At 41.6% G+C, this 13,309-nt stretch overlaps 1 protein-coding gene across 1 annotated transcript; it reads left to right on the forward strand.

The window, feature by feature from the left end:
- Positions 1–969: 969 nt before the first annotated feature.
- LOC125531017 (probable RNA-dependent RNA polymerase 3) lies at positions 970–11,690 on the forward strand. Its single transcript, XM_048695418.1, has 13 exons — positions 970–977; positions 1,523–1,657; positions 2,807–2,851; positions 2,955–3,026; positions 3,659–3,765; positions 4,147–4,295; positions 4,475–4,700; positions 6,032–6,257; positions 7,160–7,305; positions 8,280–8,445; positions 9,613–9,760; positions 10,907–11,082; positions 11,215–11,690. The coding sequence occupies exons 4-13, from the start codon at positions 2,964–2,966 to the stop codon at positions 11,482–11,484; spliced, it is 1,677 nt and encodes a 558-aa protein (XP_048551375.1). The 5' UTR covers positions 970–977; positions 1,523–1,657; positions 2,807–2,851; positions 2,955–2,963; the 3' UTR covers positions 11,485–11,690.
- The last annotated feature ends 1,619 nt before the right edge of the window (positions 11,691–13,309 follow it).

The raw sequence follows: 13,309 nt of genomic DNA on the forward strand, positions 1-13,309 counted from the left end.
CCGAGCGTCTCTCGCGGCAAAGTGAGTTCTCGGTGTACGGTGTGGGTCCCGCCTGTCAGGTCCTCGCCACATGGCTGTTCCCTATTCGCTCACTTTGCCGAGAGCCGCTCTCGGCGTATATTGTTGGACCCGCTTGTCAGGCGGTTGCCACATGATAGCTTCCTATTGGCTAAAAAAAAACACAAAGCGCGCCTCCCGACAAACACAAACCACGCACCGGCGGTTCCCACATGATAGCTTCCTATTGGCTAGCTTTGCCGAGAGCCACTCTCTGCAAAGAGATACCACATGGCAACCTCCGTTTCCGTCTGTCGTCCGTGAGTCCCTTTATTTTGCCGATGCATACTGTTTGGCACTTGGCAAAGAGTTTGCCGAGTGCCTGTGTTCGGGCCCTCTCAGCAAATTCCTGTTTGCCTGAGAGGTGTACGCCGGGTGGCCTTTGCCGAGTGTTTCTGGCACTCAGCGTTGGTGGTGATTCCAGTAGTGAAGCAATAAGATAATCCCTCGTCTCTGATTCTTTTGCCCTTTCTCAACCCTTCTAAAAATTTAATTCCTGAGTTCCTGACCTCCTGCAAAGAATATCATGCTGAAAACGGCACCGACTTGTCAATGCCGTTAGTGCTACTATGGATCAAGTCAGCACGGAAAATTTCTGTACTGTTACTGCTACTATATCTTTGTAAAAAAGGTCATTCGTCATTTATAACTACAAATTGATTCAGTTGTATCATGGTCTTGACTGGTATGCCTTTATCGTCAGTTCACAAAGATGGAGGGAGGGAGAGGAGAATAAAAGCGGAAAAAAATAAAGAGAGAAACAAGAAATGCACTTCTTCTGTTAGGTGCTACTTTGTTCGCACCGAGTGTGACTGGGACAAGGGTGTGCCTTATATCCTCTCCAACAGAACAATTGGTGATGCCCGCAAGCTTTTTATGCACGTACACACTGTCCCCAGTGTGGCAAAATATGTGGCCAGGTTAGCAATCTTATGTACTTTTGCTACCCAGTATCACTAATAATGCATACATTTAATCATAAATTCTAGGATATCTCATGTTGTTACTTGTTAGTAAATCTTGTGCTCTTGCTTTCTGCATTGGACTGCTTACAAAATAACCAAAAAGAGGTGCCACACTGTGAAAACATGAAGTTTGATTATATTTGGCGATACATTTGGTGCAAGTCATTGCCCACTTCTCTTTTTTGCTTGTTTCTTTCAGTTGTCCAAATATTACTGTGCATGGATTTTACAATGCCTTATACGATGGAGATGAACATAAGATGTTGTTTCACCTTTTGTCATTGTCTGTGGTTGTAGCCCTTCTCTGTTGGTTTATGGGAATGACAGGTTTGGTTTGGTATTGTCCAAAACTATTACACTACTCGATGGTGAAGACCTATCAAAAATTGACGTTGTAATTGTTGATGATGTACCTTGCAAGGTTACTATCTCGTTCCTTTGATGTTTTGGCTTGCTACTAGAATATATTGTTATCTTGTATACTCAATGAAATATTTCAGGATAAATACGGAAACATTGTTCTCAAGCATAGGGAGGCTTTGATCCACACTGACGGGACTGGCCTAATATCAGAAGATTTAGCTAAGAAATGCCCTACATATGTATTTAAGGGGAACCTTTTGAGGATACATGATGTGAGTGTGTGCTTCCCTGTCCCCCATATTGAATTCATGCTCCGGCCAGTTGCTCCAAAAGTCTGAACTGATGGAGAGAGGCGGGCAATATATTTCAACACCCCATTGTGCATCTTGTCAGAAAATATGATTTTTTTTTATTTCTCACTTACCATATTTGAACTATATATCAGGTCTCTGAAGGTTATGGTTTTGTGAAGATAATGATAAGTCATTTGGGCAAATTTTGATATGCCAAAAGAAAACTTGGATACACACATGGCCCAGCTCCTTTTAGTAATACAAAGTTGACACATAGTTGAATTTTGAATCAGCGCCGTTTGAAGCTTTTAGCTGTTTCACCATGCTATGCTTTAGGTTCTTCCATAGAATGCATTCTGCACTCGGGCACTGATTATAGTGGAAGCTCACTGGCACCCAATATCATCGGTCACACCAACTGTTCTCTCAGTTGTGAAAAGATTGGTGGTACCTTATTTTACTTTGCAACTCACTTAAAGCATCCATTATGAGTTGGACGACACTCGACTTTTCACCCTAATGAGCTTAATAATATGGCACACATCCTAATGAGCTTAATAATATGGACATTTGTGTTAGTAGTGGAACATCACGTTCTGTACTTTGGTAAGACTGTCTCCACTAGATCCTACTCCCTCCATTCCAAATTACTCGTCGCAGAAATGGATGTATCTAGTACTAAAATACATCTAGATACATCCATACCTGCGACAAGTAATTCGGAACGGAGGGAGTAGATGATTGTGTCCCTCTGCTTGTTTAATCTCATACTGAACTTAAAGAACCTGGCATGTCGACCATGTTAGATCAGCAAACACATCATCCGTAGATTGTGATACACCATACGTACCATTGGTTGCAAACTTGCAATATATCATGCTACAACATCAAGTCCATCACATTATTGTTTAAAAGAACGACAGATTTAAGACGAGATGAGAAATTTGTGGACTCTACTAACAAATAGGTGTTAGTGGTTAACGTTACCCCAAAAATCATGTTTTGGAAATAGCTAATAATTATCAAAATTGTTGCTTGCTATTTCTAGCTAACTCTGCTTTTCACTTTTTAGTTTTATTATTAATTATTTTGGTACTATTATTCAATTCTATGTTATAACTTACACAGGATAGTGTGGATTCAAAGGAGGATCAATTTGACATCGATGATCATGTAATCTGTGGAGTAAACAATATCATGATCTTTTCTCAGTTATTTTTCAAATGCTCCATTAGATAACTAAGCAGTGTATTGCTCTTCCCCTTCCTCTCTCTAGCCTCTTCTTATGCAGGTCCGTATGTTCTATAATGGACTTGCTGTAAAGGGAACCCTTCTTGTTGTTAGAAAGGTATATATTTATCATGGATGGCTTGAATTATTGTTGTTGGAGTGTTATCGTTTAGAGCAAGTATAATAAGGTGCTTATAGCCCGCTTACGTGACACTTTTGTCTATATGGAGGAGAAAGACAAGAAAAAAATGAGGGGAGTGGTTTCTCATGCAAGAGCTCACCTCTACACGTGCTCCTAGGCAAATGTAATAAATATGGAGAAAGAGAACGCGAGAGGGTGTAACGAAGGACTAGTATAATAGCCAACTTCATCATATGAATGACTATGTATGATGTCTATAAAACATGACAGCATCATATGGCCATGAACTGGCTATACTATTAGCCATGCTCTTAGCAAATTAGCAGTTCCAGTGAACAAATGGTTGCATGGAAACATTACCTTCATTTCCTATCTTTCCTATTTGCCATTTTATTGGTGGTACCTTTTCCCGCACGTTCAATTCTTCTGGCCCACAACTTATACAATACCATGAGTTATTGACAGCCTGAGAATCCAATACTAGTAATATAATTGAGCAATCACATCAATTATTGGTTTTCTTTTATACCATTTTTGTTCACTTTATGTCGGTCAAATTTTGAACTTTTCTTACCATTTTTTAAGAATATATTTCTTATGTATTGCAGCTTCCTGAAAGGACTATCCATGTACGACCATCAATGATAAAAGTAAACTCAGATCCTAGTTTATCAGGTGGGCACTCCTTCAACTCACTGGAAATTGTTTCAACGAGGTAAGTAACCTGGATATGCATTTACTGGATTTAAGTATGAGTAGGGGGGATATCTTGCATAGGCCATAATTTAGAATTTTAGATGCGATCATTCAACTACTTTGGTTTAGCAAGAACTGGGAAAGTTCCCATAAAATTGTGAAAGGCAGTTCTTTACTTGGTACATGTTTTGTCTTCGATTTTATAGTATTATTAAGGTCATCCACGCTTAACTAACTGATTAAGCTTTCCGTGAATCAGTTTGGTAGCTGAAGTCACAGAGTTAATTTCTTTGTAGTGGTAGTGCTACGGTTTTGATAAATATTGAGAAATTTTTCTTGAGCATTCTCTACAGCTAATGAAATTCTTGCCTTTTGTTGGCACTTCACAACATTTTTCCAGCAACCGACCCAAAAGGGCATTGACATCAAGGTTTTTAATCACGCTGCTTCAATATGGAGGGGTTCCAGCGGATTGTTTTATGGAGCTCCTAGGGAAGGCACTAAAAGATGTTGAGAAAGCTCGCCATAAAACTAGAGATTCCCTTGAAGGTTAATTTGAAATATCATGAATAGAGCATGTATTTATGCTGCATTTTGCTATAAATATGGGATATGCTGCATTTCTTTGATGTTTAGGAATTTGTTACTTTTAACATCTCAAGTATGCATTTACCTAGTGGCAGTTATGCCTTTACTTGCAATTTCTATTAATGTGATCCCTCTTACAGTTGCATTTAACCACGGTGACATGGATGATTTAATGTCTGCACGGATGATCCTTTCTGGAATTCGACCAGAAGATGAGGCATACTTACAGCACCAGCTTACTACAATGACCAAAGAGGAAAGAGAAGGATTCAAACAAGGCAGGCTCCCTGTCAATCAGTGTTATTATCTGATGGGCACAACAGATCCTACAGGGACACTAAAGCCCCATGAAGTCTGTGTGATATTGTAAGTGGTCCAGTAACCCACCATATCCTTTCTATTGCTCGGTCTTTCCTTTATCTCTTCCTTATGCTTTTCAATTTTTCCGACTGCCATAATCTTATAATTTTACATAAACAGGATATTGGTTTCTCTGGATTGTTTCTCATGTTACAATTTGTTGTAGAAGGGGAATGCAGAACTTAAACATTATTCTGTTTCTGTTTGTAAACCAGTGAGTCGTTAGATAATGCATTGAAATTGAGCTTAGACTTTAAGTATTGGTATATTGCTCACCTTTTCTGGTCAGCTTAGACTTTTGGATGACCTTTCCACACCCACCCCCTCTCCCATAAAAAATAATAATATTTTGGATGAACTGGTGCTTGCAACTCAACGTGTACCAGGACCAGGATCAAGAGGTGTTAGTTCAAATCCTTAGTAACTAAGCTTTAAGAACTATAATTGCAGTTCACTGACTTCACTCTAGTCCATATCTTAGGCTTGAAGGAGCCTAGACATGAGTGTGACTGTAAGTATGTTGCTCACTGTTCTTTATCATCTAGCTTAAGCTTTTAGGTGAACTAGTTGGTGTATGCAACTATGCACCTTCATATGGACCAGAGGTTTCTGCTTTTGTTTCATGAATGCATTAAAGAACACACTTCGTACATCAATTTGATTTTTTTCAAGTCCTTCAATAGTTTGATGATCATCCTGCCCTGTAAGGAGAATGTCTGACAAGGAAGCAACAACTTCAGGATGTACCTTTTTTATTTAGACTGGTCAGAACATGGTTTTAATAAATGCATGGTCTGATCTTGTGGATGATATGTTTTCATGCTGGATTAAGTATGTGTGACTAATTACATATTGCCAGGGCACAAAATATGTGGGACTTTGGTAGGAACCGGATCCCTACCAGGGTGTGGTCTCAGGTTGTAGGGGTGGAAGGAGGGATGGCGTGGAGGAAGGCGTGGTCGCCGGCGCTGGGGCGCCGTCGTTGCGTGTGCGCGCGCGAGAGGGAGAGAGAGCAGGGGCGGCGGCTAGGGTTAGGTCTCCCGACTCCCTAAGGAAGCCGAGCAAATATGATTGCTTCTTGCTTAATCCCAAGACGGGTCCTTACATGAGTTTATATAATCCTCCTAATAAGATAATTGGGCTAAGCCCCTAATAACGATAAGATAAACTGGGCCACAACTAATTGGGCTAAGCCCCTAATATGTCGATCATAACAGACTTCTAGACTTTGGTAATGTTCTAGATTTAATTATAGACCATACCATCCTTTTGAAGGGATTTAGAAGGTTGAAGTGTTCGTCTGTTCCTTTTATTACTAATCATGTCTCATCAAACAGGGACCATGGCCCCATTTCTGGAGAGGTTCTTGTCTATAGACATCCTGGGCTGCATTTTGGTGATATACATGTCTTGACAGCTACATATAGTGAGGCTATACAGGATTTCGTGGGAGACTCCAAGTATGCTATTCTTTTTCCTGTTTCTGGACCACGATCTCTAGCTGATGAGATGGCAGGTGGTGATTTTGATGGTGATATGTACTGGGTCTCGAGAAACCCACAGGTTGGTCATTGTTTCTGACATGTTGCAGTGAACTGTTTATTTTTGCTATCCTTGCTAACAAACATAATCCTTTGGAGCATATTGCACACTAGTTTATTAGGGAGTATATATTTCATCTATTCCTAGAACATGGAATTTGGGATGCGTTGCTGATTTTATTTACACAGGGTTTCTGCAAGTTGAATTCCGTTCCTACTTACTACACGCATTGCTGATTTTATTTATACAGGGTTTCTGCAAATTATGTAAAATGCATATTTGTTCTCACTTCAAAATAAAACAATGATATTTAAACGTTACCATCTAGTGGATAAATATAACATCAAATAGCTAATATTGTTTTTGAAAGTTGCATCATTCAGGATATAGCCTATATTTACCACTCATTTCCTATAATCTTTCCTGGTATTTTTAACAGAAAGGTACATTTGATCCAAATGTCTTGACTTCTTTTAACTCGGTTAATGATACAAATTAGATTTTGTGTCCTTCAGGGTTACCTTTTTTGTTCTAAAATATAAAATACCTTGCCTTGTGTTTTCAGAATTTTTAGTGTATCTTTGAAGCATCATTTTGTCAAGTAAACTGCCCCATCTTTTCCCGTCACCATGAGCTTTTGGCTGTACTGGTTGGTTCTCAATATGGTATCAAAGCCAAGAGGTCTTGAGTTCAAGACTTGACTCGTATATTTCTTTCGACAGAACATACAGCCCACTTGCAGTTCACGTCTTATTGTCTTAGGCATCAGAGAGTCCGACTTGAGGGAGAGTGTTGAAGTATAAATGTTGAGCTTTTGGGTGGTGCATGATACTCAATACATTTGGCACCAAATTGTTTTGGACTTTTGGTATGACATCATACTCTGCGCAGAATTGTAACTATCATTAAAATGACCTTTTCAGTTACTGAAGTACTTCAAACCATCGGAACCATGGGATCCAAGAAGCCCTCCAAGGAAGGCTAAACAAGAGAAGCCTCAGGATTATGATGAATCCAAGCTAGAACACATTTTATTCCGTGAATTTTTTAGAACTAGGTTTACACCGAGGTATTATTTACTCGTAATCCTTAATTTTTTTGCATGGGCACTTAACTCTGCTATTTCTGTTATGCATCTAAGCCCGCAGAGCGTCTTGACATTGAAAGGCCATCGAAATTTTGAGGCGTCATAATTTAAGGCCAAAATACCTAAAATGTATTGTTCGAGTTACCTAAACTGTATTTTTAATATACAATGGTTGTCTCATTTACCAAGTCTGGACATAAACTGACAGGATCCAGGTCTTGTGGTGAAGATCGTACAAATCGACATGTGTACATCTATAATGAAGTCAATTATGATTAATAAGTGTTGAAGTGTATATGTGGATTGCCTAGCCCTTTCCATTAGTTTGGACTTTTGGTTGCGTTAGCTAGTGCATGAAGCTTAACATGGTATCACAGCCTAAGGTTTTGTGTTCAAGTCCTGGTTTTCGCAGTTTATTCAAAAATTGCTGCCGCCCCCTCTTATGTCCACGTATAGGCCTCTCGAGCCATACCTCTGAGTCTATTCACGTGTTGACTTCCCGCGTCACATGTGAGAGGGGATGTTGAAGTGTATACGTGGATTGCCTAGCCCTTTCTATCAGTTCAGACTTTTGGTTGCGTTGGCTAGTGCATGAAGCTTAACAATAAGATTCTACCACATATTGATCATACCTTCTTGGACCAAGATCATTGTTATTAAGAACTTTACATCATAATCATACATTAAGTTCTAGTTATAGATAAATTTATTAAGAGAAAAGGAACAATGTTGACATATGCTACCGTGTCAAAATATTATGTCCTATATTTACAGTGTCCAGTAAAAAAAGTATTGGTTATTTATTTACAGATAACATCACATATATTTTGATATTACATCTGCTCAGCATGTTGTAATTTCCTAGTTTTGCCATGACCATTTTGTAGACCCTGTATTATATATGAGCTATGCAAGTTATGTGGACTAACGTTGTTTGAGATTTTTCCTTCCTTCAGTTATGTGCTGGGTGCAGCTGCAGATTGTTGGCTGGTATATATGGATCGGCTACTGACATGTGAAGTTCAAGAAGACAAAAAAGAATGGGAGTCGATAAAGGCTAAGATGCTTGAATTGGTTGACATTTACTATGAGGCTCTGGATGCCCCGAAAAGTGGGAACAAGGTTTGAAATCCTGTGTTGATACACTATAGTTACTGTGATTTTTACTGTTCACCTGCTGGTATGGGATTAAACATCCAAAAACGTTATGTGTTATGGAATTAGTGATGATGAGTTAGTAAGGATGGACTTTAATTGTGTTCCAGTCCAATTATTTCTTTAGTTGAGTACTTGAGTCGGGATATAAGGAAATTGATCAAAGCCCTCTATAAAAAAGGTAGCTAGTATTTGGGATTAAGAAAAAGAATGTAACAACCCTCCCTTCCAGTTGCTAATCCCTATCCTCTATATTTTTTTAACCCCTACTACTGCTACCCTTCTTCACAACCATGCTATGAACTCGTGGATGATGTATGGTAGAAAAATTCGATATAAATACTACTTCCGTCCTGGTTTATTGGTCCTCTTCTTTTTTTGTGTCAAAATTTGACCATACATTTAACTGACAAAAGGTCAATGCATGTCATAAAAAATTATATCGTTGGATTCGCATTTGAACATAGTTTCCAATGATACTATTTTTTGTGACATGCATTAACATTTTGTTAATTAAATCGTTGGTCAAAATTTGACACAAACTACTAAGGGGACCAATAAACCAGGACAGAGGTAGTACTATGCAATGCGTATGATGATGACGTATCTGTACATGTGGCCCAGGGGGGTCTGGAACACGCCTATCCTGTCGTAACAGGGAAAGACTTGGCATGGATATGTCATGTTCCTTATGGATTTGGCACTTAAACCAACTATAAGGAGATTTTCCCTTAGTTGGCTCCATCTAAGCCCAATCAAATCAAAGAAAGATCACAGCTTACTCTTCTAAGAGAAGGCGTCTATATAAAGGACCCAGAGGCCTATGCAGGAGGTATCTTACAATGACAACTCAACTCAAATCACAACACAACACAAAGTTAATCAAACACCGATGCAATTTACTAGTGTACTTTTAGCTAATATTGGTGACTGGATATGTGATGATCCAGGTAGAGTGACGATGTAGGTTACATAAAAAACCTGCATACAGTGGATGATTCTTTGTATGCTTTCATCACCAGGACGTTAACCGTCTTTCTTAATAGTTTCATTTTGATTTGCAACAAAATGTATATTACATACTCTACATTGTACTTCAGCTAAACTTTCTTTCTTCATCCATCTTCCAAATAGATCACTATGCCTCGTCATCTGAAGGTTGAAGTATATCCGCACTTTATGGAAGGGAAAGGGTTTACACCTCCCTACATTTCCACATCAGTGCTGGGCAAAATCTATGATTTAGCAAAGTCGCATCAGCCTGAAGCAGTTCACCCAATCAGTAAGTTGATATTTCTAGTTGGTTTCTCTATATAACCTCTTATTTAGCTAGCATATATGTTTTTCATTTGAAACTGATTTTTACTGATCATGTGTTATATATGTACAATCTGCAACGGTTGCAGAGGAAAAAAATGTGGAACTTATAGTACAATTATATAATCGCACAGTAGCCAGACTAGGGGCATTTGTGCTGAGCTGATAGCTTTTGAGAGATTATATGTAATTTTATAATGTCTGTTCACCATTAGTTAAATTTAGGCTCAATCAACTGGCAACACGATAGTGGAATCTTTGGGCCGTTGTGATGCATGTCTGATGTGTTTCGATGATATTAATTTTTACCTAACTAGGTTTGGTGGTTGCCAGTTTCCAGTATACAGCTGACCTCTCTTTTGCTCCTACGTGCCTTGGTTGCACTGAATTTGCAAGTGCTGAAAGTATCTCTGTCAAGCAATTAGGCAGTTTCAAGCAGAGATGAATCCTGGTCATCAGGCCACTATGAGTTATGGAAATTCTGGATTTAGCATAACACCATTGCTGACGTAGTTTGATGCATTACAATAGGACTATCGAGGATAAGTAGTGACCAGGCAGGCGTTTTGCAAACTTCTGTATAGGCTGTAGGGTGAAGATGCGCACCTCTGGGCTTTCAGTAGTGCTGTGCTGGGGCAGAAACTCACCCGAGTCCAGGTATGCGGAGTAGAGAGAATAGGGAGAAGATCTCTTTCATGATAATTCTTGGTTAGTACATGCATAGAAAAAAATATCATTAAAGTTGCATAGTTTGTTATACAGCTACAACAGTTAGATATCTCTATCTGATTAATTCACAGCGGTGGGAATCCGATGGTTTTAGTCCCTATCCATTAGTTTCTAGGCTGTTTATGCATTTCCAGTTGTGTCTGTTTGGGTGAGAAAGATGCACCCTATAACCATGGCTGTGCTAGGAGTTAAGCTGGGAACATAAATTAATAAAGCCTATAATCTGGTTAGGAATAAGGTAAGATCATTTAGCACTTTCATGCCAACTATCATCAGCAATGTGGTAAAATTTTAGACTCTGATACTCCATAAGTTTTGTATATATACACTCTATCATCATGCCGTTCGTCTTGTTCGCCGTCTCCATTCTGTTCTTCTTCAGATATAACTCCGCTGACATGCTTCACCGAGGAAGTAGTAGCCGAAGAACGCAACACGTGGGGTCTCCGTTACGACGAGTATCGGAGAGCGAGCACATTGCTATTGGACAGTAATCGCCCAATCTCTAAAGAAGAGAAGAAGGCGAGGTTCCGGGAGCTGGACCAAAAATACAAGCAGGTAAAGCGTGGACCAGTCCACTGCTGGCTAACAAACTCGTGAGAACATCATATGCATTTTTTTTTCGCGAGATGAGAACATCATATGCATTCCCTGACTGGCTCGTGAGAACTGGGTTGGGCTGCAATGCAGATGCTGTACGACGCGGCGGAGCTGGAAGAGAGCCAGAAGCACCCGTTCGCCGTCTACAGGGAGGCTTGCGCGATCTACCAGCTGGTGTACGAGCACGCGGCGCGGTGCCGGTGCGACGACGAAGGGAGGCGTGTCGAGAGGTGCGGCTTCGCGTGGAGGGTCGCCGGCCGCGCGCTGTGCGAGTTCTACGTGATCAAGCGCCGCGGCGAGAGGGTGGTCGCCGACATGCAGGTCCTCCGCGACGCCTTCAGGAAGGATCGCGGTGCGTAGCATAGCATGCATGCAGCCATATAGCGCTAGGCAGAGTATAGCTCTAAGTGCATATCTGATTATCTATGTATGTACAGTACGTAGTAGTAGCAGCCGTGTGGGGTACGCGTACAGACCTGTGTACAAGTTTGAATTGCTGATGTGATGCATGTGTATTTATGTGTACATGCGTGTAGTTAAAGACGTTCTTCTCTAGACGGAGAGCATGTCCTCTGCCTGGGTAACCCTTCCGCGAAAACGGAGCCTGTCTCTCAACAGCAGTTGGCCGTCCATGTTGCTCTCTAGGATACGCCCGGAAAGGTTATAGAAAAAAGCGCCCGCCCTGTTTACTATTCGGAACACTAAGCAAATATTCCAGAGTCATCTCACCCGCCCTGTATGACTCGAGTGCCTTTTATTTCATCATGATACCCCAACAGTTTCCAAACTTCCGCGGCCATCGGGCATTCAAACAGTAGGTGTTGAATAGTTTCTGGACCTAATTTGCAGGAAGGACATTCGGCCTTGATTTTAACACGTAGATCAGCTAATATCGTACAACAGGGAATGACACTCTATACCACTCTCCATATGGAAATTTTGATTTTCGATGGGCACTGGAGGCTCCATAAAAAACCCCACTTCGTATTTGGTGATGATGAGCTACTACTAGTAGTAGCATGTAGATTATTCCCAAAGTGGTGCTCCCAAACAGCATCATAGGCGGACTGAACCACGAAAGCTCCTGTTTTTGACAAATTTCAAGCCAAGAAATCTGACACCTCATGTACAGGTAGAGGAATTGCAAGTATTCTTTGAGCATCAACATGGCAAGAAGTCTGATTCACCAGATCTGTATCCCAATCTCCAGAAGAGGGATCAATGACGTCTGAAACGCGGGATAGAAGTTGACTACCTCTACTCTCAAATCTCTTTTTTCTTGTCCATCACCCACTCTCCAAAACATTATACTCTATCATGTATAAAAAGCGGCTTAAGCCCCACTTTATATATAAAGCAACGATACAACCCGGTACAAACTCACGCCACCATACTACACGCGCACACCCAAGGCAGTATACATAGGCGCTGAGCGCAGCAATACCACCCCAAGCACTACAAGAGCAACCGGGGTCCTTAATTGTGAACACGCCACCGCGAAGAGATGAAGCCGCATATGACGAACTGTGGGCTTCAAGGCGGTGCCTTCAGAAAGGGAACGACACCGGAATGCCGCCACCGCCTGACCCAAGGGTCAGAGTTTTCCCTAGAGCAACACGACGGACAGTGAGGGCCGCGACGACGCCTTCAAGAAGGGAACGAACTTCGCCGCCGCCGGTCCGTCCGAAGATAGAACAGGTTTTCACCCCGACCAACACTCACCGCCACCGAACGCCACACCCTGGCTACCATGTCGCCCACACGGACATGGTCACCGGGCATCACTAAGCCACGGGCTCTGCCCATGAGCACCACACTACCACCACCAGGGTCGTCGCCCCGGCATCCAAGACCTTGACACCACGTCACCCGAGATCCGCCACTACCCCAACCAAAGAGACGAGTGAAAAGGTCCCCCTTTCACACCACTGGGAGGCCCCCAGCGCCGAGACCCAAAAGGTTGGCAAAAACTAGCCTCCATCAACCCGTCTACTGCACCGGGCCCGAGACAAGCTCGGTCATGCTGTCGGGCATGACACGAGTACGGTCTCGCAGCACCGGGCGCGAAACGAGCAATGGACCGCAGTCGGGAGAGGGTCGGCCCTTCGATGAAGGTAGTGCCCGGACGATGACGAGAGGCATCGAAGGACGACACAAGCCGCTCACCGATGGCCTGACACCGGAG

This window comes from Triticum urartu, unplaced genomic scaffold (assembly GCF_003073215.2).
Source record: "Triticum urartu cultivar G1812 unplaced genomic scaffold, Tu2.1 TuUngrouped_contig_6725, whole genome shotgun sequence".
In the NCBI taxonomy this organism is placed as follows: Eukaryota; Viridiplantae; Streptophyta; class Magnoliopsida; order Poales; family Poaceae; genus Triticum; species Triticum urartu.

Coding starts and splice junctions, on each gene's coding strand:
- LOC125531017 (XM_048695418.1), top strand. CDS start 2,964: ATGCAGGTCCGTATGTTCTATAATGGACTTGCTGTAAAGGGAACCCTT. Junction 3,766..4,146: donor CTGGAAATTGTTTCAACGAG/GTAAGTAACCTG, acceptor ACATTTTTCCAG/CAACCGACCCAAAAGGGCAT. Junction 9,761..10,906: donor TGAAGCAGTTCACCCAATCA/GTAAGTTGATAT, acceptor GTTCTTCTTCAG/ATATAACTCCGCTGACATGC.